At 42.9% G+C, this 26992-nt stretch overlaps 1 protein-coding gene across 3 annotated transcripts in view; it reads left to right on the top strand.

Annotated features, from left to right (window-relative positions):
* Positions 1 to 26992, top strand: part of setbp1 (SET binding protein 1) — a 51525-nt gene that overhangs the window by 18380 nt on the left and 6153 nt on the right. The window contains exons 1-5 of one of the 3 annotated variants that reach the window (XM_015396748.1): positions 12431 to 12570; positions 17419 to 17816; positions 17909 to 19819; positions 20504 to 20714; positions 20802 to 21846. In XM_015396748.1, coding sequence (XP_015252234.1) covers positions 12508 to 12570; positions 17419 to 17816; positions 17909 to 19819; positions 20504 to 20714; positions 20802 to 21846 — 3628 coding nt within the window. In that variant the 5' untranslated portion in view covers positions 12431 to 12507. Of the gene's footprint in view, positions 1 to 12430; positions 12622 to 17418; positions 17817 to 17908; positions 19820 to 20503; positions 20715 to 20801; positions 21847 to 26992 lie in introns of those variants that run through there. The other 2 variants (XM_015396749.1, XM_015396747.1) reach the window with 2 other exon arrangements.

Below are 26992 nucleotides of genomic sequence, written 5' to 3'. Positions count from 1 at the left end.
AAATTATGACTAAAATCTTAAGTTGTTGCCATGAAGCCAAGCTTGTGTGTAGTTCTCTGTGGTGAGCTGGATGTATTCCTTCACCCCTAATATCTGTTATTCTGAATTTGCTAATATTTCACTCTGGTATACTTCAACATGCTATTTTCTTTTAACGTCCAATTTCCAAAGTTTTGTGCACTCTGCAGAGATTGCCAAAAGCAGAGCCTGACATCTCATTCTGATGTCAGACATTCATGTAATGATCACATTTGTTTGCTTGCTACTATTAATTATTCTATTAGTGAGAGGATTATAAAAGAGGGATTCTCACTCTGCTATCATCTTCGTAGCAGGCATCCATAACCAGAGGCGTCATAGAGCGAGCGTGCCGTGTCAGGGGACAGGGTTCACATTAATGCGGTATGATGGGCTCCCCTTCTCTGTCTCCATCTGACATCACACACATGCTGGACGTCCTCTCGCACGCGGCTCTTTGTCTGCCTCATGCCGTGTGCGCTCAGAAGATGAATGTGTGTGTTTTAATAGATCGGATCCTGGGTCAACCCGCTGCATCGCTCCTCCAGACATGGAGGAGGCTTACACAGCGGCCCACGCCGTTTGCAGGTTCAAGCCTTCACTTGGCAGAGGGTTTTGGTAACTTAAATGCATTTGCTGCTTTTTGCTCACGCAGGGAAAACACACACATACATACGCACACAAATCATGTTGAGCGGTGATTGCAGTCAGAGGGAGTGTTTTCCTGGTTATCTGTCCAGTTCCCTGGACGTGCCAAATGTGGCTCTTAATCCATTTTGCTATCTGTGGGGAAAGATAAGCCAGAGCTTTTTCAGGAGTCCGGGCCAGGCTGTGTGTGTTGTTGTTGTTGATCTGCGTGTGTGTGTGTGTGTTAGTGGATGAATCCGAAAGCTTGGCGCTAAATACACACTTATCTTGTCTTGACAGCCCCTCCGCTTGGTGGTCCTGCAGACAGTGTGTGTGTGTGTGTGTGTTGCTTGGTGGTCTTCTCCCAGCAGTGTTTGGGATTATTATGTGTTAGTGAAGTGCATGCAGGGAAATTATTGCTGTCACAGTCGCAATGACAGATGTGTGTACGTGTGATACGTGCATGTGTGTGTGTGGGTTGTGCTGGGACGTTTGATGTGTGTGATTTTTTGTTTTTTTTGTTTTTCGCTCATTCCTGTCTGAGATGGCGGTTGGTGACCTGAGGGACTTGATGAGCTCATAAAAGCAGGAGCGTGTATGTCAGCTCGCCTGTGCGAGGCATCATGCTTTGCCCACAGAGAGCAATCTATGATTGATTTATGAATATGTATGAACATAAAATTGTCACCTCTGCCGGGGTCTGAACGAACTGTCGGATTGATTGTTCCTGTTGTCTGTCAGTTTGGTTGAAACACCTTTATTCTTGTTTTAACTTTTAACATTTTATTTTTTGGGATGTGTGCTGAACAGGGAAAGCTTTAAGGGGCGTCTCCCTTTAGTGGTCGGGGGGATGGTAGATGTGAATGTGTTTGTGTGCATGTGAGCTGGAAAGAAGGGGGGTGATTTAGCACCACGGAAACACCAGCTGTCCATCTGCGTCTGACCCCCACGTACACAGACACACACCCCCACACACATATCACTGCTAACCTCTGATCTGCTTCTCCGTATCTCCCAAATCTTCAGAAAGTCCAGTCAAAACACAATCTGTTCATAAGTCTTCCGCCCGCCAAACACGTCCACATGGTCAGGTTTTCATCACCTGAAGATCCTGAAGGTCCACATAAACCGTGGTGACACGTTCTGCTTGTCTATATCATACATGTGGCAGTAGGAGATGCTCATTGTGTGATCACGTCACCTCATAAAGGCATTTCAAATTACGGTAATAGAAATATAAACTTTTCCATGAAATCAACATCAACATTTACTTTTTTTTTATTCTGATTAATTAACTAATATCACTTTTTTTTCTACTTTAAATATTTTTTGCAGCAGTAGGAATCGTCGCTCTAGTGTTGTAATTTAAAGACGGCTGTTGATGTTACACAATTTGAGAGTATGATGACCCCACAGGGCGTGGAGCCCCCACATATCAGTGATAAATGTCTGTGGAGTATGAGTAATTATAATCAATTCAAACATACTCACTCTGCCAGGCTGACTGAATGAGGTCTGCAGCAGAGCTCTAACGGCTTTGGATTTATAATGAATGAAGGAGCGAGTGTGTGGTTAGTAAATGTGAGCACACACACACAGGTCGTACAAAGAAGTGCTGGAGGGAAGCAGAAGAAGAGGTGAACTTTGACCCTGCTGGACATTCAAAAGCAGAAGTGATAGCTGTGCTTGAGCCTGCATGTGTGTGTGTGTGTGTGCTGCATTGTTGTTTGTACGATTGGGTCGGGGTTGAGACAACTGGAGTCTGGCCTTTGGTTTCTTACCCTCAGGGCTGGATTGGATGTCTGCCTCTGTGTGTGTTTGTGTGTATTGACCATTTGGTGGGAACTGTAGCTAATTTCTCAATCAGACACACACACACTCGCTTCTCACTCCGTCCCGAAAGGTCAAGGCCTATTCTTTCTCTATTGTTTCCGGGTCCCAGTGGGTCTCTCTCCCTCCTCAGGCAGATGTAGACACACCATAAAAGCGGGTCCTGCTTTAGGTACGTTTTAATAAAGACCTGAGGCACTTGCTTGCATTTAAAGAAATGCTAATGGCTCTGTGACAAATCGGCTTGCTGCGCGCGTTCTTAGACCTGTTGTGTTTACAGAAGTTTTTCAGCCTGTCTGGAAGCATAGCACTGAATTTGTTTAGAATGTTTCTGACATCTGCTTCGGCCTGATGGACGATCTGAAGGGGAGCCATGTTTAATGTTCTCTGTGGTCATAGATGATGTTGAGTCATACCGTCTTGAGCTTGCAGTCACGTCATCATCTTCATTGACTGTCTGGTTGGTCAGCGTGTGGGCGTCTGAGGAGTGTTGTGATGTGTGGAGCTCTAGCAGGAATTGGTTCAGAGAGAGGCTGCAGATTTAAAGGACAAGGAGAAGCAGGCGTTGAGTATCGACTTTCACTAAGTCTCACTACACGCGTTTGTCAGTGAAATCTGATGGCACCATCAGCTGTCTGGAGTGCGCCAGTGTGTCTCTCAGTGTGTGTGTTTCTAAAGAACTAAAAGAAGAGCCATTAAACTGACCAAAAAATGAGGATAAGGTCCTGAAATGGAATTGCCTTTAGAAACGCATACAAGTGTCATAATTAGGAATTAAGTATTATCTACATCAAATGAATGACCAAAAATGACATTAAAGGACATTTTCATAGAAAACTTTATAAAATAATAATAATTTTAGCTTTCTGTTTTTAGCTTGTTCCACTTGGATCATTGTCCTTGTGTTATTTTTAGCCTGCAGAAGTCCTTTTAGAAATAGTTGATTCTAGGTCTCCCCAAAGGCTTTTAATCAGAATTTAGGTGCCTAAAGGATTTCAAAGGGGCAGGTTTGGGCTAATTGGTGTTCTCCATGGTAACGCCTCGTTGAGATACCCAGCGATACCAGAGAACTTCAGATACAATTTTTTTAGAAACCTTGTTTCTCCAAACTTCACCCCTTAATATTCAAATATGCAATCCTTGCTAAATCCGGCATCAAAGGAGCCCACAACATGATACCTTCTCCCCCTTGCTTTGCTGTTTGAAAGAACTTCTTAAAACAATTCCTTTTATTGCTGTTCCACCACTAGTTTTTAAAATGTATTTGGGCCTTTTTGTCTCTTTCAATTTGATCTCAAAGACCAAACGAGAAAAAGTAATTTCTGAAAACATGTATATTTTTTGTAGTATTTTATATTTGTGTAAATTTAATGTTGTTTTTTCTTTTTTTTTTTATATTTTTGATCAATTTTCTCAAGTTTTCATACAGCATTGACCTCCATTGATTTCAGCCGATCGCAGTCAATCATGAAGCACTACATTTTATAGCTACATAATGCAGACCAATGGTCAGTTTGTTTTTGCTTATAGTTAATTTCTCTTAGTATCTCACAATTAGTTGGTGTCACTACCCGATCTGTTCCGGAAGCTTTATCCGTACCATCAGCTCATTTGTGCATGCACAACCTGATATACATCTGGGTTTCCATAAATAATTTAATTATTGTAATATTACTTATTTCCATCTCACTAAAGAATGCTAATACATATCTTTAAAAAAAGGTTTAATGACTTTTCAGATGGGATAATCTTGATGCTTTTTAAAAAGTTAAACTGCTTGTCTGACGTCATCAACAGACATGCTTGGAACAGTCCTGCAAAATATGATCAAACCATGTTCATCTGCATTTAGTTGTTTCTTTCTTTAGATCATGCATTATATACCATAACGTTAACGTGAAAGGAAAACATTAATTTCAAAAAGATTAGATCTATGTTTAAATCCAAAGCCGAAATAGTTATCTCCAAGAAGTAGCTTAGGATCCCATTGCCGGTGCAGATTGGACACAAAGGACTGATTAAACAGAAAAGATTTTAAGCTAATTATTTTCTCAGGAAATGTATTATTAACCTTTGAAACATTCTATTTTCGTTTGCTTGCTATGTTTGAGGAGAGAAAAATGTAATTTTGGGTCTTTTTTACAAAATAAAAACAAGGGCAACCTGGATGTATGTCAGGTTCCACATGCGTATGGATTGAGGGTACGGATTCTGCTTCTGGATTGGGTCGGGTAGTGACCCAGTTCAACCCAGTTGATTTTAGCTAACAGCTAATTTCCATTAGCATCTCACGATCCGTTGATTTTAGCTAAGAGCTAATTTCCATTAGCATCTCTAGCCCTCATGATTTTTATAAGTTTGCAAAGTTTCAGATTATGGAGCATAATCTTCCTTTTCTCTGCAAATAATCAACGAAAGATTGGGACTTTCAGGCTTGTTTTGCTCTGTCTGTTTGTTGTGTGTGTTTGTGTGTTGTTTTTTTTTTTTTTTTAAACATAGCCTCTGTTTAACTCTGAGCAGTTTTGCTTCTGGTGTCTTCTCCCCAGGCTCTCTAAAATAATCTCACTGTAGTTCTGCTGGGTATTTGTGGCCTGTCTCTTAAGTGTAGATGAATAGAAGTTGTCTGTCTGTGTGTCCTCATGTCTAAGTGTCTGTCCCTTGGCACAGCTTAGACTAAACAAACAGCAGTGTTTATGAAGCGGAGAAGAAGCCACAAGGGTTTTCTCTTTTTTGCTTCAATTCACCACCTAGACACAGTCTCACGTGCTCACGCACACAAACACACACACATGGAACTCCTCCTGCTCTTTGCTGCCCATTTCTGCTCCCTGTCTCTTATGGACCAAACCACTCAGTGAAATATTCCTCCACTCCCAGACCGAGAGGAATGCCAATCCGTGTGACCTCTCACCCAGTGTGTGTGTGTGTGTTGGGGGGGGGCTGGTTTGAACGAAGGAGTGGGGTGGTAGCTGCCCGGACAGAAACACTGACATGCATAAACAGACATTTCTCAGATTATATACAAGCTTTAGTTCCTGCAGGCTCATAAGCCTCAAAGCAGCTCTGGACGTGCAGCTCTCCTTCACCCGCATGTCTTTGTGGCTCCCTGGGAAGTGGACGATGCTTCACTTTGGTCTTTGTGCATGTCTGTGAACACACGAGCGGAGTGCAGCCTCACACAAAGGCATTATTGTTGGTAAGAGGGGGCCTAAGGGGAGGCAGGCAGCCTGATTGGTTAAGACTATTGTGTCTCACTTTTCCCATTCTTCCTGTCACTGAGGATGTCATTACAGCTCCTCTCCGACTCTTTCCCTCTTCCTGCTGCTGGCAAGCTCAAGATCATGTGAGGACACAACATGTTCAGAGAAACGCAGAGACTGAAGGAACTGTCTCCTTATGGCCCTAAAACTTTTTTAGAGATCAGTCTAGAGCAAAACTAAATTAGGTCTACTAAAGACAAGTTTTTCACAACAGGAGGTGACATTATTGGAGACACACACTAGTAATGAGTTTTTGTGGATAGTTAAAGTCCATTGGGACTATTTAAAGGGACAGTGTGTAAGATTTTCCTCCATCTAGTGGTGCACTGAAGGACTTACAATTAACAGATTGGGTCCTCCAATCAAGCTCAAGCATGTGAGAACTAGTATGGAAGCTGGAGTGGTATTCTACGCGTTCTGAATGTAGTGGACACATTAACCTCTGTCAGCCTTGTCAGATCAGCTAATATAAATGAGGAAACACATGAGAAAATTCTCTGAAAACAGGACTTCGTTAGCCAGTAGGACTTCTGTGAATTATAACATAAGCTGATAACTGTTAAAATGGAGCTCGTCTGTCGTAGGCTAATTAACAAACCAGCCGTTTCTGCAAATGGACAGACCACTTTATTGTCTGGACTATAAGTTTCTACTTTTTTCCTATGCTTTGAACCATGTGGCTTATACAAAGGTGCAGCTTTTCTGTGGATTTTATTCTGTCGCCAGGGATCAGAAGTCAAAGTTTGAAATCAAAGAAAGGCATGACGTAGAGCTGTCAAACCAATGAAAAGCCTGCTCCTGCAGAGCTGAATTAAAGAGCTGACGAAGACCCATCTTTCACTAGAAGGTCAACAAGCGGGAGCTAGCATTCTTCTTCTCCCCTATATGGAGAGCTCCCCCTATAGGTTTTGGTGGGGGAAATTTCAGTAATTATCAGCGGCTTATAGCTTATGTGTGTGTGTGTATGTATGTACGTACATAGAGTAATGGTTGTTTTTGCTAGATTTTAACTCTCCTCCACCAAGAAGTTATCACAATGCTAAAACACGTATGACAACTTTGTCCCCTACAACTATAATCAAAAATGCAGACGCAACATGGCATCTCACATTGGTTGCAGAGCCCTCTGTTTTATATACTACTTAATCTAAGAATATGTATTAATTAAACCAATATGTGATTTTACCTTATAAAAAGACACATTTGTTTCACACTGTCCCTTTTTGATCTCTCTATCCTCTTGAAATCATGCCTTAATGTTATTGTGTTGTGCCATGCTATTTGAAAAACAAGATCCATTTCTGAATTCAGTTCACTGAGCTTTAAATGAACTAATTCACGTTCATAGTTCTCCAACTGAACATTAAGAACAGAGGGAACATTTTTGGCTCTTTTTTTACAACATGAAATTTGGCTTGCCAGCAGCCTCTGATGACATTGTTTGTTTCCCTATGGTCCAATGCAGAGTTGGTGCTTGGAAAGAACCAATTTATCAGTGCCTGATTGCTTTTTGCAAAGTAGAAAAATAGTTTTCTGGCAATTGGTGTGGATTTACTGCTATATTCAGGGTCCTCTTCTGCTCCAGCTGAATTTTTACACATGACCCCATATTTTCCCAAGTGCCTACTGATACATTATAGATTTTACTGTTAAGCCTGTAATGATCTTGTCAGGTCCTAATGCAGCAAAGCATCTCCAGATCATGACACTTCCCTTTCTGTGTTTCACAGTTTGAATTGGGTTCTCTTTCTGACAGTTATATTAGAAATAAAATCTCAACTTTTAATCATAGCATGCACTCTTACAACAGTTGCAAGCCTGTTGTATGTCTTTGGAGATTTCTTCCTGATTGAATGGTCACACCAGGACATAATAGAATAACTTCCTCTTCTTGTAGACTCTTTTCTCTCCAGTGAAACAGCTCTTTAAATCTATTATCAAGCCCATTAGAGTCAACAATGTTCTTCCTGAAAGATTTGGAAGATTTTTTATCTCACCATGGTGTTGATTTATTTCAACACTGATTAATCTACAGTCAAAACAGGGAAAACCTTCTTCAACACACTGACAAATAATCTCCTTATGATGTGCATGCAAAAGGGTTGTTCCTCAATGGGAGAAGGTTTTTGTTTCAGTTAATATTGTTTGATATTTATATTATTATTATTTCTAGAATAAGTAAGATAATGTTAAGAACCAACATGACAAAATTGGTATTAAAAAAACCCCGACCTTTTATAGGATGTCCAAATGTTGTGCACTAAACATGTTTCAGCTCTTTTATTGATAATCTGTATGTAAACAAAATGTTTTCACAATAGGCCACAAACATTTGCTTCTTAGACTATAGCACATATGGATCTCCTGCAGCTTTCACAATCTGACACTATGCACAATTTTTATCAGCTTGTGGACATTTAAGACAGAACGTCTCTGATCAACCTCTCAAGAACTTAAAAGGAGAGCTCGGACTCCTGGTTATGGTGTCAGTCCGCTATTGTCAGGTCATTGCCGTTCACTAAGATAGATAAAATCCATCAGACTGCATAATTTGTGAATAAATAATCAGTAAGTGGTTGGATGGTTGGGGGCTTGCTGTTGCAGACTGCAGGGAGGAAGTGTTTAATCTGAGCACACAGCTTCTGTCTTGAATTAGCAATCATTCAACACAGGAAGTCATCCCTTAGAGCAGCTCATTGGTTGTTAATTGTTTCCTGTGGTAGAGAAGCGGTACCATCAGGTCATATGGGTCGCAGGGTATGCAAACGACATCTTCCGTTGGTTTTAACACTCTGTGCTGCTCGTGTGTGTTGGGGAGCAGTTCTGCTCGTCATGGCAGAACCTGCATTTTAACTCCTCTTGTGGTTTGTGAAGAGTATCGTATGCCCTTTGTGTGTCTCTGTGTCTCTTTGTGCTGAGATTGTGTACCAGTTGTCAGCTGAAGTTCATAGGATTCCATGAAAGGAACGATTGGTACATAATCACTGTAATAATCGTTCTGTGAAAACTCTAATGCGGCTCTTATTGCTATTCAGTCGCAGGCCGCACATACGTACGCCCGAGCACACCATTAGAGCTAATAGTGGGGATTAGATGTACACTTTGTGTAACATGTAAATGTGTCTGCCATTACTGAGCAACTAGAGACCTCTAACTGCCACATAATAACATGCTTTGGCTCTACCAATCAGGGGCTGTTGTTTAAATTGAGTCATCAACTTTTGAGCATGTCGGAAGAGAGCGTGACAAGAAGGCTCTTTGGCGGTTTGCTGCTATCTTTAGGAGCACTCCAGTCTGAAGGATTACCGCTGAGGATGTATGTGGGACCGTTTTACACGAGACCCACCACTGCGCCTTGAGCGCAGATGCAATACTTTATCGTGTCTAAGGGATCAAATGTACATGACAGCGTGTAGGAGGGCTGTGCAGGATAACAGGGCTTTTTCTCCACGGGAGAGGGGGGAGCTTCTGGATGAATTAAGATGTGCATGATTATGTAGTGGCATGAATATTAGGTTTGGGTTGGAGACGTTTGTACAGATCAGGATGAGACTGGTCAGACTTTATTCTGCACCCTTCACTCTGATCCCATAGAAGGAAGTCTACTGAAATGTATCTTCCTCAGAAGTCCCCTAATTAGTTAATAGAGCCAACCTGGACTAAGATGTTCCATTTCTGGGCTTAGAGGTTTGTTAGAAAACTTTGAAGAAGTGAGCATTAAGGGCAATAAAAGTCTATCAAGGCAGCCTAATATAATACAGGCATGGGTGGACAATAATTATTAAACTCCTTTCAGATCAATGAAGTATTTTCAATTGAAATTAATTCAATATTAAAATATCTCAATATAATTTGATCCGGTAACGGTGATATGATGTATCTGAATTTTTATTATGCATCACTGTTTATGATGACAGTTTAGTGATAAGAGTTTTATCAAGGTTAATATGTTTTGCTTTATGATGTAAATATTCCTCAAATGTCATACGTTTGTTCAGGCATTGGTTATAGGCACTATCAGTTGTCTTACTGGGGATTTTTATTTTTTCAATATCAAACTCAAAATAAAGAAATGAAGTGATTATATTGTAACAAAGGTTTTGGCCATAGCAAAACTTACTGCCTGTCCCAGTTTTCTTTTCACACAATAAAACTATTATTTAGGTAATAATTCAGTGCTGTTTTTGGTATCGGTATCGGATCGGTACCGGCCAACATTAAACTTCAAATATTGGTATCGTATCGGAGGTGCAAAAAGTGGATCGGTGCATCCCTAGCGTGTACACCTTGGTGTATCTTTAGAATCTCTGATTCCATTTTCTGCATTTTTAAATTGGAAGGCAGCTAACTTTTGGACTTTGTTATAACACTAATTTCCACCTCATTATGGGAAGCATGTGTGCTTTACTAGAGGTGGAAATTTTATAAGGAAGACATTAGATAATTTTTAGGTACAATATAATGTTTCATAGGTTAAAACAATCAAAAGTGTAACTTTAACTGCTAAAGGGGAACTTTGATGTTACATATACAAGTTTAACAATGAGAAACTGGAAAACTGTCTACAAATACTAAAACACAATCTCCAAACCGACAGAGGAGAAAGTGTAGCCAGGACTGCTTTTATTTCTGATGTGTTGTAGAAGCAGGTGTGTTGCACCAAAGGGCAGTTGTAAATGTCAATTTATCGATCTTTTGGAAATAAAGCCTCAAATTATATCGCAAAGCCAAGAAAAAAATCACGGCATCTGTTTGACAACTTGCTATGGATTTAGTACCGTCATTAATCTTAGCTGCTGTTTTTCCCCCATTCCACGGATTGTATTTTCCCAATGAACAAAATAATCCTATGGTATTCAGGCATTTGATGAGTTTTTGTAAACTTTTCAAAGTTTCAAGCTTACCTGCAGGAAAACCGAGCAGCGTCCTTGTTCCCACGAATGAAGTTGTCCGTGGGAACATTAGATATTCTGGGAGAAAAATTTGGGCTTACCAAAGCTGTCCATCAGAGATGGGAATCGAAAACTGATTCCCGTTCAGAACCGGTTCGGTCTGTTCCAATTCCATGGCACCGTTTGACAGCTCGCTTAACGATTCTATTAACGATTCCAGGCAGCACCAGAGCCTAGCGCTTGGCAGCATGACTTACGTCACATTTTTTACGCAAGTTACGCCAATGGCATTCAGTAAGCAAGTACAATGTGATAGAGCCTATGTCTAGAAAAGCAAAACAAAAACTGTCATTTTTTTGCAATCATTGCAAAGTAGCAATTATATCCGCTGGAGGAAATACATCCAACATGCAGAAACACCTGCACACACAACATGGCATACATTTTAACGAATGCCATGCTTTTGATGCTTCCAGACAGAAGCTAAAATTACGATCAGCATGGAAGGCAACTCTGCTGGTAAGTAGCTGGTTTTATATCACTGACTGTGCTTAATGTGGTTCCTAGTAAATCATATGCCATTTCTGGAAATAAACTAATTTCCTACCTCTCTTTGGAGTTATTAAACAAGCTACGAAGTTGCTCCACAGTTCAGGGAGCAAGAGAAAGGTGACGCTCATTTATTTAAATCAGGGGGAGATGAGTTTATTTTCTGAAATTGTACAGTAATGCTTTTTCATTAAACGGATGCCTTCTCCATTAGATTTAGATGATTGTGAGGAGACGGGTAGCCTGGCTGGCTCAGAGGCTGGCAGCTCCAATTCACTGCCTTCTGTTTTCACCAAGGCAGACAGAAATAGAATGTTCCAGGTGAAGGTAGACGAATGTCACCGTGCGCTTACCAAGTTCATTGTTTCACAGAATCGAAAAGGGAATCGGACTCATGAAAATCGTATCAATTCCCAACCCTACTGTCCATCCCAAAGCAGGGCGTACAATTTCTAATATTTTCACTAACGTGCCATATGCATTGTTAGCTAAAAGCCGTTGCAGCTGTTTTTGGCATCAATACAAATGTAGAACCCATTTTGCAGACTTTTACTTGTAAAACAATGTTAAAAACAATATATATTCTTCTCCTCCAACCTCATTATAGATCATGTCTGAAAAATGTCTATAAAGCAGACTAAAGTTTTAAGCTCAAGCTCAACAAAATGAGGAACATAACAAAAATATCCAAGTGTTATTTTAAGAGCGTGCATAGTTTCTGAACTTTCAGACTTTGGAGTCGAACTTGCTGGCGTTCCCACCCAACTTTCCCAGAAGCTGCTTTAATCTGGGGTAGAGAAGCGCGGGTCGAAGCAGAACATGCTGAGTGAAAACAGACGCAGTTTTAGGCAGCAGCGGGTTTGATCCCAGCCGTTCACAAAATTGTTCACCTTGACAACTCTCCCAACCCCCCCTCCTCTCCTCCCTCTTTTCTCTCCCCCGCTGTGGGTCTCCTCAGGCACATGAATGGAAGTCTTTATTCCCAGGAGAACTGGTGGGAAGAACGAGGAACTAGAAACAGGGATGGGGGGGGGGGGGGGGGGGGCGGGGGAATGGGGGGGGTGGGTGCGGGTTGGGGGGGGGGGCTGTGAGAGTGGCCACAAGATCAACACAGTGCCATAGCTTCTCTTTTTTCTTTCTGCTGGTTTTCCCTCCTTTTTCCCCCTTCTGTCCTCTCCCCCTCTCACCCACCTCTTCCTACCCCATTTTTAAGTGCTGTGGATACAAAGCCCTGTTAGTATTCATGGTGTTTGTTTGCAGAGGAGCTGCGTATGTGTGTGTGTGTTCATGGAGCTGTCAGGAACACAGATCACAGGGAAGCAACGCTCTGAATGGAGCCGGAGAGAAGCGGGAATGTCGGGGAGGAGGGTGGCGGTTCCCACAGGAGGAGAATGGTCAGTTCCAGAATGGAGGAAAGAACAAGAAACGGATGAGATGAGATGGAGGTAAAAAGGTTAGAGGGGGTCAGGATGGTGGGTTTCTGCTAAAACCAAAAGGGAAGGTGAGCTACCAGGTGAGAGCGAGGGGAAAAAGACAGGATCATATCAATCATAAGGTTTCAGAGGAAAGTGGCGGTAAACGAGTCCAGACACCTCTGTTCTTGTTTTTCTGTTGCCCCCCCCCTCCTCTCCTCATTCTGCTGTTCTCATTCTTTTACCCCCCCCTCTTCCAACCACCACCCTCCCTTTCCTCCCTCCCCCCTCGCTCCCTCTCTTTCTCTTTGTGTGTTTGCCTGGACAGCTGCCCAGTTCCATACACAGGGAAAAATGAAACACTCTAACCGCTGGGCTCGCTGCCAAATAAAAGGCTGCGAAAAACTATTTGAAGGGCAGCGCAGTTGTGTGTGTCTGGGCACGAGAATTTCTATGTCTGTGTGTGTGTGTGTTTGCTTAGGCCCGTGCACGCGTGTTTGGTGGGTTGTTGGGATTTGGGTGTGCCTGTTTAGGGTGTTCTTTTCCCAGTACAGTGGTGCCGCTTGCGTTGATCGGTCCGACTGTGTAAGAGAGGAAGGGGAAGAAGCTTCGGCTTGTCATCGGACAGTGAAACAAGAGTGCAGGGTTCACATGCAGTCTTGAAAAGTTTTAAAAAGAACAGCTGTATTTTCCAAACCTAGATAAGTGGGGCGAAAAGGAAAAAAAAAATGCATTTAATTTTTATTCCAGTGCATGGAAAAGTCATCAAAAAGCATAAACAGAAAGCGTGATCCTTATCGTAGTGGGTGTGCAGTGTTGGTATTTTTTTTTTAATTGTACCATTTTTAACTCCATCTACACATCAATTGTTAACAGCTTCACAGGAACATTCCCATGGTTTGATGCTAACATCATCTGCAATGGATCACACACAGGAACCTCTTTCTGCTTCCCCAACATGGCTGTTTGAATCTCTGTTTAGCACCGGTTTGGAAATGCATGTCATCCATGATTATAAATTATTTTAACATAGTTTGGTATGGAAGGAATATGTCTGGATTTGGTTGTTTTATGGTTTCCTCTACCACCATGTCTCTTGGTGGGGATGTTCTTACTGGATGCGTAAAATTAAACCTCTTCCACATCATTCAGCAAGAAATGTGTAATCATGAATCAGAGGTCTGATATTGGTGGGTTGACTTGACCCCTCTACTCCATGTTGGTATTTTTCAGTTGATTGCAAGGCATAAAGTACAAATTAAAGCATGTGCTTAAGTGTGATTGAAGGCGTTTTGCATGGCCTTAATAGTTCATTGCAGGTTTAGGACAAAATATTATAAATTATTATATAGAGGTTTTCTCAAAGGCCAAAAAGCAGCTGTGAAATGAGAATGGTGTGTTCAAGGTGATGCATAGTTTATATTTCCAGCAGAACAGTTGGTTTTAGACTCATCCAACCAAATCGTCCTCATATCCTCTACTTGGCTCTAACTTCCCAGTCCTGGACTAAAGATTATGTCCAAATCAGAAACCACCTTCTGCATTGCATTGTGTCTTTATTTATAAATCTATAAAATATTTATTTATAAAATCTGCCGTATAAGGCTGTAGATTCAATGCTGTAGATTTAAGACTGGGAAAGAGTGGACATTTTGACAGCTCTTTTTCGGAACACATTTAACACCCAGATTGCACTATACAAAAGCCTGCTGAGAGGCTTAGGGTGATGCATTCAGGCGCACGCCCACATATCTGTCGGTAAATATATGCTGAGTCATTTGCAGAGTGCCTCTCAGTTGTATGATTGCAGCACTTAGTCACATATTATCCATGACCTCCTGTGCTGCTGCGCGCTGACCTTATCTGATGGTTACATCACTAATAAAAAAAAAAAAAAAGGAATGTGCAGCTCCAGAACAGCCACCAGTCTATGCTGGAAAGGAGGTGAGCATCTTCAGGGTTTTTTTTGATCTGAGACCAGAGCAGACACTCTTAAGGAGAGAAAATCCAGATCAGGAACTTGGTGCTGGTGTTTTGCCAATCTTTATCCTTAGCTACTTTCTCCTGCCTTGGAACATGTAGGCAGCAGACACCATGGGGAAGGTGTAGGACTGCAGGTCTTGTGCTTGTTAAAGGTCAGAGTCCATGCTTATACTGGTGTCCTAATTTCCTCACTGCTGCCCCCTACTGCAGGTTAACAGTAATAGAACAGAGGTAAAGTCCATTTTTATACAACAGTTGTACTCCTCTTTAACAATTTCCTGCAGCTTTTGTCGATCTAAGGTTTTCTCTCAGACTTAGGAGCCACAGGGAGCATGCAAGGAAGGTGGAAAATTCAAAACGCTCTGAGCCTCGGTAAGGCATCAGGTACAAACTACAGCTGGAAAGCTAAAGACAACTATTTCTGTATCAGTTGTTGTCTAAAACTAATTTGGCGTATTGCTGCTCTTTTTGATACTGTTATAAAATGCATTTCTGATATTTGTCAGATTTTATAGATCTCGCGCTGGCCCGTGCCTATTCTCAGCTGAATGCCCGTCAGGTCGTTCAGGCAGAGGATTTTGACCTTATCTGGAAATAAAGAGCCAAGCACAACTCTGAGATCCACTTTGTTGACTAAAACAGCCACGAGAGCCGGCAGCTCAGTCTTTATGACCGCTATTTATATTTGCCTGTGTGAATATCCAACGATGTGTACGTTTTCCCTGGAAATGCCTCTCACACACAGACAGAGACACGGAGGTGGGGGATGAAGGAGAGGGAGGCGGAGGAAATGTAAGAACAAAAAGCTGAACTGGTGCCAATATAACCCAGGCTCAACCAGGAAAAAGGGGAGGTGTGTTGTGGTGGTGGTGGGGGCAGTTTTTCTCCCTGTCTGCTCTCATGTCTTTGCTGCGAGACGTCTCCACGCCTGCTCTTTTTTTATTATCTATCTGCGGTTGGTTTGTGGTCAGGGGAGAGGATGTGTATTATACATCCGTGTGTGTGAGACAACACTACCCCCCCCCCCCTCCCCCAAGTCTGTCTCTGTCCTGGTTGCCCTAACTTAACCTGAAGCAGCAGGTTTTGTAGAATGGGTTAAATGAGAAAGCGAGCGTGTATCGGGTGCCCGGGTGCCTGTCATCGTACTCCTCTCTGGACCTGCCGGCTCTCCTCTCTGGTGTCAGTGCCTGCACATGCACACACTCTGTGAGCTTCGCCATAAACGACACTGTGCATGTTCACTGAAGTACATGCACTTGCAGGCTTTGTTAATCATTTACGCTGCTTGTGTTTGTTTGCTTGGGTGTGTTTTCTTTCCTTTCCATGTGCCGAGTGCTGTGCTACTTGGCGGTTGTGTGTGTGTGTGTGTGTGTGTGTGTGTGTGCTTTTGTCTGGAAACAACTCTCACTATTTGACTACCAACTGGAAACAAGATGGCATGAAAAGTGTTGTTGAAGGGACTGAGCAGATCAAAGCAGGAGCAAACGTCAAAATAAATAACGAACGAAATACAAATATTTGAAGTATGTATTGCATGTGTGCACAGCCATGTATTTGCAGAGCACCTGCTCTTATACCCACATTCGGCATTTCTTTCTTGAAAGGCAGGATTTTATAACTGGCTTCGACTGTGTGGAAGTCTGAGTGTGCGCTGGTGAATGCTTGTGCATGACCATGAGAGGTAAGCCTGTGGTTAGGTTACATCTCCCTGCTGTGCTGCAGAACAGTGTCTTGTTGCGTCATACTGAGTCTGTTAATAAGAGGCTAAACCACAAAGGCCATCCGCTGCTCTATTTCTCATCTTCCAGCGGCACAGTGATTATGCAGCAGTGATATGTTGAGCAAGGCTGTCTTGTTTGATGCAGAACATTGAGATTTTAAATCCTCGGTTATGCATGGACAGATTTTAGTTATGTATCATGTACAGTATAATGCCAAAGCATTAAAACCCATTACACTCGTACATATGGACTCATTACATCCACAACCTTTGTGTGTTTTATTGCAGTTTTATGTGAAGTGGAAAGAAGTATTAATGGTTTTCAGCAGATTTTGGAATAAAATCTGGAAAGAGTTGCATGAATGTGTACTAAACCTCCCTCAACCATTATTTTTGTAGAGGCACCTGTTTTTGCCCCTGGTAGTTTTGCTCTTTCAGAGACTGAAACGTTTGCATTTAGCGGTTGGTTGCCATGGATTTTATTTGGGGTTACCAGAAAAAATGGGATTGATAACAAATATGAAACAGAAAATCATGCATACATTAAAGCCAGATTATTGTAACCCAGAAAAAAAGGGGAAAGTGTGCAACGGGCATAGATGTGCAGTCCTGTTAAACTAGAATTAAGGTGGATCATTGTTCACTGTAGAGAATACATGTTGAGAATTTCTTTTGCATGACTTGAGGTAAACAATACGAAAACAACACATGACAAATGGATTCAAATCTGGGTTTCAAAGGTGAGGTGATGAGGCTGAGTTCATCTACTGTGCATAATGCTGTGAGCTCAAACATATCCAGCTCTACCCACCCCTGCTCTCATGCAACATCCTTGCCACAGGAATTTAATTGCTCTGTAAACAAGCCCTTTGTTTTGTTGTGCATTGTTTGCTCTTGCACAAAAGATGTACTAAAACCCTAGGCTGTACAGTGAATGGAGATGCATGTCATATCAGAGCACAACATTTTACCGATTTAAAGGCTGACTAAACTGGCTGAATAATCACAGTAGTCATTCTTATTTGCTCATGCAATTATTGGTTTGTCTCTTGCAGCTGTTTGCTGTAAAGCTCCTTTCCGATGCTCAGAATAAACTGTGGGATTCTTTTGTCTCCTGTTGTCTCCAGACTTACGAGCGCCAGTTCAGAATGCCTGAACAGAGAGACGGAGGTCTTCTACAGCTACTGGGAGATCCCGCTCCACCCAAACACCAGCCTCGCAGTTCCCTCCTCTCAAACACACAGCACAGCCTTGCTCAAAAGTTCCAGGATACTCATACGCAGCAACACCATATTGGTGCAGGCTGGATCACATCTGCAGCACCTTTTTCTTCTCCGGGCCATCCAGCCGACGCTGAATCAGCCGGAGACTTGGCAGGAGGGATCAGAGCTTCATCGGTCGACCCGACGCAGCCTTACTCTGCAACGGCGACTCCAAGCCCATCTCCCCAGAGATCCATGACTCCAGACCTGCAGCTGCCAGTGGTTACAGATGCCAGTATTCTCAACCTCACCTCACTGAGCAGGTATTGTTTACTGTAACATGGTTAGGATGATGTTTCTTTTTCCTTTTTCAGTCTTAATCTAATATTTCTTTCATGCATCTCCCTCTCTACAGGGGAAAAGGTTTGCAAGAGGTCAGCGAACAGCTCTTTGGGAACATCAAGAGGAAGTACGGAAGAAAAGACTCTCAGAGGATGTTTGCAACCCCCAACAGTGCTGATGCACCTTGGGGAAGGCAGTCTGAAAGAGAATTAGAAAGTCCAGCTAACTCTGAGGAGAGGCAGGGGTACAGGCAAGAGGGGAGCACTGGGCAGTGCCTAGAAGAAAGGGAGGAACGGAGAAAAGAAGAACGAGAGCAAACAAACGCAGGGAGGAGAAGTGAGGAAGAAGAGAGAGTGATTCCCATGCAGGTGGAGGAAGGGAAAGGCAGAAAGAGGCGGAGGAGGCCTTCATTCGATGAGTCGTTTTCCATGGAGGAGCGGTCCCAGCAGCAAACGCTAGATACTGCAGAGAAATTCCAGGCTGGACCTTCAGAACCTAAAATGGCACATAAGGTAGAGGCTCACAAAAACGAGTCCCGTCTTTCAAGTCAGTGTGATGGGAACCAAGACAGGACAGACAAGGCAGATAAAGCTGAAAGGAGGGATAAAGGAGACAGAGCGGAAAGAGGAGAGACGATCACATGTGGGCTCGACCAGGAATCTGATCTGGGCTCAAACAGGTTGAAGAAGAACCCAGTGGGTCGACCCAAGGGCATCACAGATACCCTGAAACTCAGAGAGGCAGCATACAATCAGATCAACAAACCCAGTCTTAGCATGAACCCAAGACTCCCTAGTCCCAGCTCTAGGGTTGGCGCAAGTCCAACTTCCAGCCCTAAATCCAGGATTAGCATTAGCCCAAGTCCAAGTCCTAGACCCAGGATGGACCTGAGTCCGAGTCCCAGCACTGGCAGCAGCCCTGCAGCCAGTTGCAGGCAAACCAAGGCCAATGAAAGGTGCTCCTACCTGAAAGCTAAAAGTCATTCAGCTCTCACCTCCCCTCAGAGAGAGAGCATGGGAAGCCCCTCTGCTCTTACAGATCCGCCCTCTGCCTTCCCAATCACCCCCTCCAGCCCGCTCTACACCAACACTGACAGCCTAACGGTGCACGCTCCCATCAAGAGGAAACGTGGACGTCCCAAGAAGCAGCCCCTCCTGACTGTTGAGACCATTCACGAGGGGACCTCCACTTCACCTCTAAGCCCGCTGGCGAAAGAATCAAACCCAGCACTGAACCGCAGGAGAAAGATGCACATGCTGAACCCACTAATCCATGGGGCCACCTCATCTCCCAGCGACGGTTCCAGTGGTCTGAAAGTAAAGCGTGGGAGAGGGCATCCCCGCACAGTGAACAGGACAAAGCTTGGGAAAATGCAGAGCATCCTGAACGAGATCCTCTCTGGATCCGGTCAGAATGGCACCCTGGCCTTAAAGTCAGCCTCCTCTCCGGTTACCTCAGCCATGAGCGCCATGGCGACCACCATTGAGGCCCGATTGGGTAAACAAATAAATGTCAGTAAAAGAGGTACCATCTATATCGGTAAAAAGAGAGGGCGTAAACCCAGAGCAGAAACCCAAGTTTCAGTCCTCAAAACCAGCCGGGAAAAACCACAGATGTCCCTCTCTATGTCCAGTCCGTATGACAGCCCTGCAGTGCCTTCCTCCAACTCATCTCCCAGTTCAAGTGCTCCTTCCCTAAGAGCCAGCAACACAGATGCCACCATGCCAAGCTTGCAGCCCATCTCAGCCCTGCCCAGCAAACCCTCAGGAAGAGGCTTCCTCTCAGGGGGCTGGAAACTTTCTCCTCCTCGCCTTCTGGCCAACTCCCCCTCCCACCTGTCAGAGGGGGCATCAGTGAAGGAGGTGACCCTATCGCCCATCAGCGAGTCCCACAGTGAGGAGACTATCCCCAGTGACAGTGGGATCGGGACGGACAACAACAGCACCTCTGATCAAACCGAAAAGGGTCCTGCCTCTCGTCGCAGGTAGAGTTAATTATTTAAGCCCTAATTGATAAATAACAAATCACATCCAGACTCTTTCATTCTCCTTTGGTTTACTCTCCCTATTGTGCCTAAATTTGAAATTAAACATCAGTGGTTTTTGCTTAGATTCTGTGACACAACAACACAGTATGGTGCAAATCCGTGAAGATAAAGGAAAATTACATGGTTTTCAGCATAGTGTACATGCAGACATGTGTGGCATACATTTGTATCTTCAAAACTCAGATTTTTAGGTCATTCGCTTTTGGTCCAGATTTTGATCAGGCCATTCAATCTAATTTGTAAATTTGTGACTCTGGCTCCAGCTTCTGACCAAGTTTAGCAGCTTTTCTGTTTCTGCTGGAGAGAAATAGCCTCAAAGAAAAACATTTTTAGTCCAACCTGAGTGAGCACCTTGTTCCAAAAGTTCTCTTGTGGAAAACTTAAGAAGATCTTCTTCTAGCTTTATTTCTGCTGCTATTTTATAAAGGTTCGACTAATAGTTTTCCCTCCACTTGACAATCATGCTCATGTTGGTCTCTCACATTAAACTCTAATAGAATGCATTGAAGTTTCTGGTTGTAACCTGATAATATTTGGAAAAAATGGAGGGATACACAAAACAAATCCCGATGCACTCATTTATTGTTTACAATGTACTAACTTTGTGCCTTGTTCATTCAGGTACTCCTTTGATCTTTGCGGGTTTGAATCCCCGGAGGCTGCCGCCCTGGACACATCCAATAGGGGGAGCAGCAGACCACGCTTGGAGCGAAAAATTAGTGCGGTGGACAGCTATTTGTCGCAGCAGGAAAAAAAGCAAAAACATCATCGGCGGAAGAGGAAGTGCCTGCAGACCAGGGACCATCTTCATTTTCTCTCTGAACTAGAAGAGGTTTGTAACAGGATGGTGACACATGCTCCTTCTGTGATTAACTAAGAAGCACTAAATAGTTATTTTTAATTTTCTTTCACCTCCCAGGTTGTGTTAAAGTTCCAGCAGTTGCGAGTTTCTCACAGGCTGTACACCTGCTACCCCCAGCATCCTTACCCATCTATTTTCCGGCTCAACTTCCACCATTATTACCCGCTCGGCTACGACTCCTACGCCTGCGACTCCAGCTCATACCTGCGCAGGAGCGCTGACCTGAAGGCTAAAAGGAGACGAGGCCGTCCAGCCAAAGCCAGTGAACCGATCCCATCCAAACTGCCGTTTGTTCCAGGATATAGCTATTCCCTGGGTGGGGGGAATTACTATGCAGCGCCGTATCCAATGCCTTACCCACCTCCTCTCAATCTAGGCTACTTCTCCCCAACGCCGCCATTCTATCTGCCCCACCACTCGCTTGGACCTGTTCCTCCATCTCCCTTCATGAGGCCTGCTGTCCCACCTCCGAAAGCTTTCCACACAAGTGGGCACCCCAAACTGCAGGTGGGGGCGAAGATTCGCAGTGCTAGTGGCTCACTGCAGGGCCAAGCTGTTAGAGCGGACGCTCTGGGCTCCCTGAGCAGTGGCAGTGCAGGAGGGGTCCGTCTCCATAAGAGAAAGCACAAACACAAGCACAAGCACAAGGATGAACCTCTCCTTTCCCCACGGGACCGGCAGGAGTTGGGTGGACTTTTTAGCGGGGCCAAGACCAACGTGCGACTCGGCGTGCTCAGCGACAGGCGGGACCTGGGTGCTCAGGGTTCTTCGAAGCATCTGGAGAAGCAGAGGGGCAACGGCAGAGGATCAGGCCTGGGAATGTTCGAGTCGGACCAGCTGTCTGCGCGCGCTCACACCGACGGCCAGTTTCACTCCTGTCAGACTGCGCAGCCTGGGAAGGGCTTCATGAGCAGCTATGGCAGCCAGTCACAGCGGTCTGAGTCAGCCTCTGACCTTTTCTCGGGGTTACGGGAGGATGAGTGTGCTGGGAGGAGCAGAAGGACTAGGCTGACTATCTTCGGAGATCAGGGCTTAATGTCTTTCCAGACGGCCAGGCAGGAGCCGGAGCAGATGAACGAGTGCTCTAGTCCAGCCCTCACTGGTAAGGATTGGATTTTAACCCTTCTGTTCATTTCTAGGAATATGCAAACACAACCACTGGTAAATTTTAAACAATGCATGCTGCAGATGAATATGACTGAGACTTAAACAGATTTATTTAGTCTTTTTGTATACACAAGTTTAAACAAGAAGAAATTTCGTTAAGAACCGCTCTGTAGACAATTTCATTTTTTAATGTGCAGCCTTGAAAACAGTAAAAAAAATACATAAAAACATATAACTGTATATTTACAGTTCTAACATTTCAGTTTTTTTTGTTTATAATATATATCATATGAGGATATCCTTAAAAGGTTTTAGAAATTTAAATTTATTAAACAGATCTACATGTTGTCTCTGCTATTTTATCATTAAAAAACACAACTAGTTTTTCTAATTAGAATATTATGAAGAAAACTAAAGGATTTTTTTTATTTTATTTGTTATTGACGACTTGTCTATACCTACCTTATGCCATTTCCCCATTCCAAAGTAATGTTGTTATAAATGTGTAATGGAAAATGTTAAAATAAAAATAAAAAAAGATAAGGAGCAGGAAGCTGATGCAGTGGGGAAAAGGTATTAACATAAAAATAATAAAAGCTAATAAATGAAAAAACAACAACAAAAAGCATTGCATCCAGATCCATTTCATTAAAAATAAAGTCCGAAGGAAGGCGATTGGGTTCATTCACAATGTGCGGACTGCAATACCTGCAGTTAAAGCCACCTTAGCGTCCATTAAGTTGCAGCAGATCCACGGTCCAATCCCCTCCAGGCCACGCTGCACTGATGCATTCATTCCTGCAAAACAGGATCTGACCAAATATTGGGAGCATCCAGAACAGTATGTAGATTTTAGAAGGGAGACTGTCATGTTTAAAACTAAACTATTTGGTTTCATTAACTTGTTAGTCCTATTTATCAACAGATTTTCAAAAACATATTTCATGTCTGACTTGCATATTTAGATTTCAGATCGTTGCTCCAAAAGCAAGAAAATGTGTTTTTTATTCTAATTCGCTGAGGTGAATGAGTGTGTGTGTATGTATATATATATATATATATATATATATATATATACCGGTGTATATATATATATATATATATATATATATATATATATATATATACATACTACCCTCTTGCCCCTGTTCTGCTCAGTTGACCCATTCAGATGGAGCTAAAGGGGGAATCCTCAGTCTCTTGTAGTCACTTGACAAAACCCTCATGGATTCAGTAGTTCCTGAAGTGAAGTTTCCTTGCGTTTTCGTCCAGCACTTGTTCATTGATGAAAACTGCATGTAAACAACAAAGCCCAATCTGCTGCCCCCCCCTTCACTAATTGCTTCAACACCAGCGATGGGAGAAGTGATGCACAGGCGTTACCAAGCAGCTGTGCAGGATTTTAACCTGCCAAGGTTATTGGAGTGTTAACATGGGCAGATTGAGATCACTCTCTAGCTCACTGATAACGGACATCTGTTATGCGCTGGTTCTGTAGAGGCAGGAAGAGTCTGGAGGGGGGTCTTGAACAAAGATAAAGTACCTGTAAATGTTTGCGAATAAACTCTGCAAAGCATTATCAGCTCTTTTAGTGCAAAAAGATGCAGCTCAGGTCCACATTCTTACAGAGTAGTGTGTAATTTGTTACATTCAGTCTTTGAGCACATCTGGCTGAGGATAAAGAGAACGTAATGCACGGGAGACAACTATAATTCACCCATCTCTACGCCCCCCCCCCCCTTCCTCTTTTCCTTCTCTCCTGCCAATGCGTTCGCCAGAGATATATTATTCACACAGTATGATTTACTTTCTACAGACACGCCGTAAAAGGCTCTTGCCTGTGTTAAAAGAGCTGGCTGGGAGCCAGTGGTTTAATGACTGGGGCCCAGTCCAGTGGTGGGGAGGAGAAACCAGGGGCTCGGTTAAAACGCAACCCCCCCCCCCCTTCCAATCACCCTAGGGGATCCAGGACGGATGACTCATATGCACAGGCCCCTAAACCCACCCCCCACCTCTTCTATATTATCGTTATAGTACCTCATCTACTCCAGCACATCCTTACCTCTTTTTTTTTCTCCTCCTGTTTTTCTTTTTCCGCAGCTCTTGCCCTTGCTCTCCTCCTTTACCTTGCTCCCACAGCTCTCACATCCACCCCCCCATCTCTCCCTTTCCTACTTATTTCCTTTCTGCCTTTTCCCCTCGCCCCCCCTCCCCCCCAGATTACCTCCTCTATTCCCCATTCCCGCTGCCCCCTCTCTAGCATGACTTACTGCTTCACTTCACAGCCTTAGTCCAATTAAAATACAGGCATGTGTGCATATGAGTGCTGCTGCACACGCGTGCACATGTAGGAATATACACAGGCAGGGAAGAAAAAAATATCCACATCTGCAAAATCCACAACGGATACCAAATTCAGTGTATCTGAGCATGTGGCTAAGATTTTGTTTTTGCACATTAGACATAGATCATGTAAGATACTCACAAGGTGATAACATTTAATGAAGAAGGCAACATTTCACGATTTCATAATATATTGTAAATTCGCTCCGTTTATTTAAAGCTAAGCAAAAAAATTACGTAACTTTTTCCCCCATAACATGAGTTTATTAATTTATTTGAATACAACAGGCCCTGCCTTTATTTCCTCACCTCATCTTTTTGTTTCTTTTTTTCATTAGAAATCTTTTCAAAATAAATCTGCATCAATGCTGTGAAGTACAAATTGAACTGTTTGAAACTATAACTTTTTAAAACCTTGACATCTGGAACTGGTAATTGAATAATGGTAAAAAAATGAGACAATCTTTTTTCGTTGACAGTTCTCTATTCTTCCAAAACGTAAAACTATCTGTCCAGTTTTCATTTGGTGATTATGGGTGTGCTGACACATACAAAAGGAGGACTTAGGTTTATCTGAGTGGCTCTAAAATTGTTTTTAAATACAGTTTTTGCTGCCAGAATTAAAACATTAACCTCAGCATCTCATTAGAAAGACTTTAAACCACAGGAATAATTTTCTGGAAGATTTTTTTGGCTTTGTTTACAACTCTGGTCTCCGTCAAATGTTACCGCAGAAATAAATGCATGATTCTGTTTATTTAATGACACAATGCTCATAGTATGCAATTAAGTTGTGTAAAATAGAAGCTGTGGGTTACAATATATAAGCTAAAGAATGCCTTCTCCTACTGGAGCTGTTAATAAGATTAGTACACATTTCCCATTAAAACCTTTAGATGTAAGGAGAAAACGTGGACAGCAAAGGCCATCTTAAAAACATAAATAGGAGGGAGAAAAATAGAACACATGAGGGGAAAAAGATAAGGAAAACATGCACACGTGAGACTCTGCCAAAGCAAGATGCTGGAGGGGTGAAGATCAATATCTAAAACATCTGGAAAGCAGCAAGTACAGCCAGGAAGGAAAATTCACATGTCGAGCTACAACATCTGCACGGACAGACTATCTGAAATACCTTTCATCATATTCCTGTATTTTGAGGATGGCTTTATTCTGTTAGAGACCTACTGTCAGATACGGGGCAGCGTGTGGAGGTGGGGACGCCTCTCCGTTCCTCAGAGAAACAGGTCCTCGGTGCTGTAGAGCCCCTCGCGCCTCTGAAGGTCATCGGTTTTATGTTCCGTGTATGAAGCTCATAAATTTCTGCTACTTTGCAGTGTGCTTGTGTGCGTGTGCGCTCACCCCTGTGCAGCTCATAAACTGCTGCTACTGAGTGCTTTCTGCAGTTACTAATTTCACTGCCTCTCCTAACTTTTTTTTTTTGGCAACCGTACAGTGAAGATTTCCAGCATACAGATGATGTGATTTGGTTTTTAAATTACACTATTAAAAGTTGTTGCTGATTTGGATTTTTAAAAAAGGGTTTCCTCACATTGTGAAGGAAAAATAGCTACTCAGAAGAAGCCTACACTCTCCAAGCACATTGTAGTTTTTACATATTTCTGGTTTAGATTCCATAAAAGTTAAAAAATGTATCCACTGGACTTGGTTTCCAAGGTTTGAAGACGTTTCGCTTCCCCTCCAGGAAGCTTTCTCAATTTAAATGTCTGGATCCACAGTGAGTTTGAGTGCATTGCATTGCTTGGAAACATGCAAATAAGCATTTGTTTTTTTTTTTTACTTTAATGGAATGACTATGACCTGAATGACTGAGAATCAGCAATCTGGTTTAGATGGACAGTGGTGGTGTGGGACACTTTTATTAAAGTTGCACTCAAGATAAGAAAAATACTGTGTAATAAGGAAAGTACTTTAAATCAAAGCAATTTAATCATAACTTAACCATAAATTTTAGACCCAAAATCCACCCCATTCCTAGCTACAAAAGAATATCGGGAAATCCTTCGACTCAAATGTTAGATCACAACACAAATTGTCAACCAAATCACAGAATTAAACCAGAAATAGAAGCAAAAAGCTTCCAAAAGGAGACAGAGTGCAATAACATGTGCACCGTTTGGGACCAGCGGCTGATTGTCCTCTTTCCTCCATTTTGGCTCCTGCCCGTTCTGAGCACCGGGAGCGGTGCCCAGACAGGGAGGAGAGGGTAGGAGGAATGTGGGGGTGGGGTGCGGGGGGTTTATGGGGTCGGGGACAAAGATGGAAAACATAAAGGGAGGCTGAAACAGACCCACGATCAGGAAGCTGTTTGTGAAATGAAGACGGAAATGAAACGGTGCAGTGTTTCCAGTTTAATTGAAAATGAGAGAGCAGCGTATCGCCTCCCATGAAGAGCAGCGCAGAGAATAGAAGGAGTGATTGGAAGGAGGGAAGCAGAAAGAATAGAGCAGCGTGTAAAGGGCACGCTGCCCAGTTCATCAGTGTGAAGGAAACAATATGGCTCAAGTTTCTTCTGCTCAGCCATTCTGAACTGCTGAATTCATTATTTCTGCATGTTGGAGTCTTTTGCATGCATGAGTTTTTTTTTTTATGTTTGTGTCTATGAGATACTGGGAAAATGTCTTTTGGATGCGTGTTTCGGTACTGGAGTGTGTGTGGCTTTTTGGCAGCCTGTTCTCCAGATGCACCACTTTTTGTATGTGGTGATATATTAAATGGTTGAAGAAGACATTTCTTTGGGTTTCCTGTGAGCAGAATAGGATCTCCTCCTCTCTGCT

The sequence above is a fragment of the Cyprinodon variegatus genome, unplaced genomic scaffold (assembly GCF_000732505.1).
Source record: "Cyprinodon variegatus isolate N-32 unplaced genomic scaffold, C_variegatus-1.0 Scaffold818, whole genome shotgun sequence".
In the NCBI taxonomy this organism is placed as follows: Eukaryota; Metazoa; Chordata; class Actinopteri; order Cyprinodontiformes; family Cyprinodontidae; genus Cyprinodon; species Cyprinodon variegatus.
The sequence above is the reverse complement of the archived record's forward strand: the minus strand, read 5'-3'. Positions and strand labels throughout refer to the sequence as shown.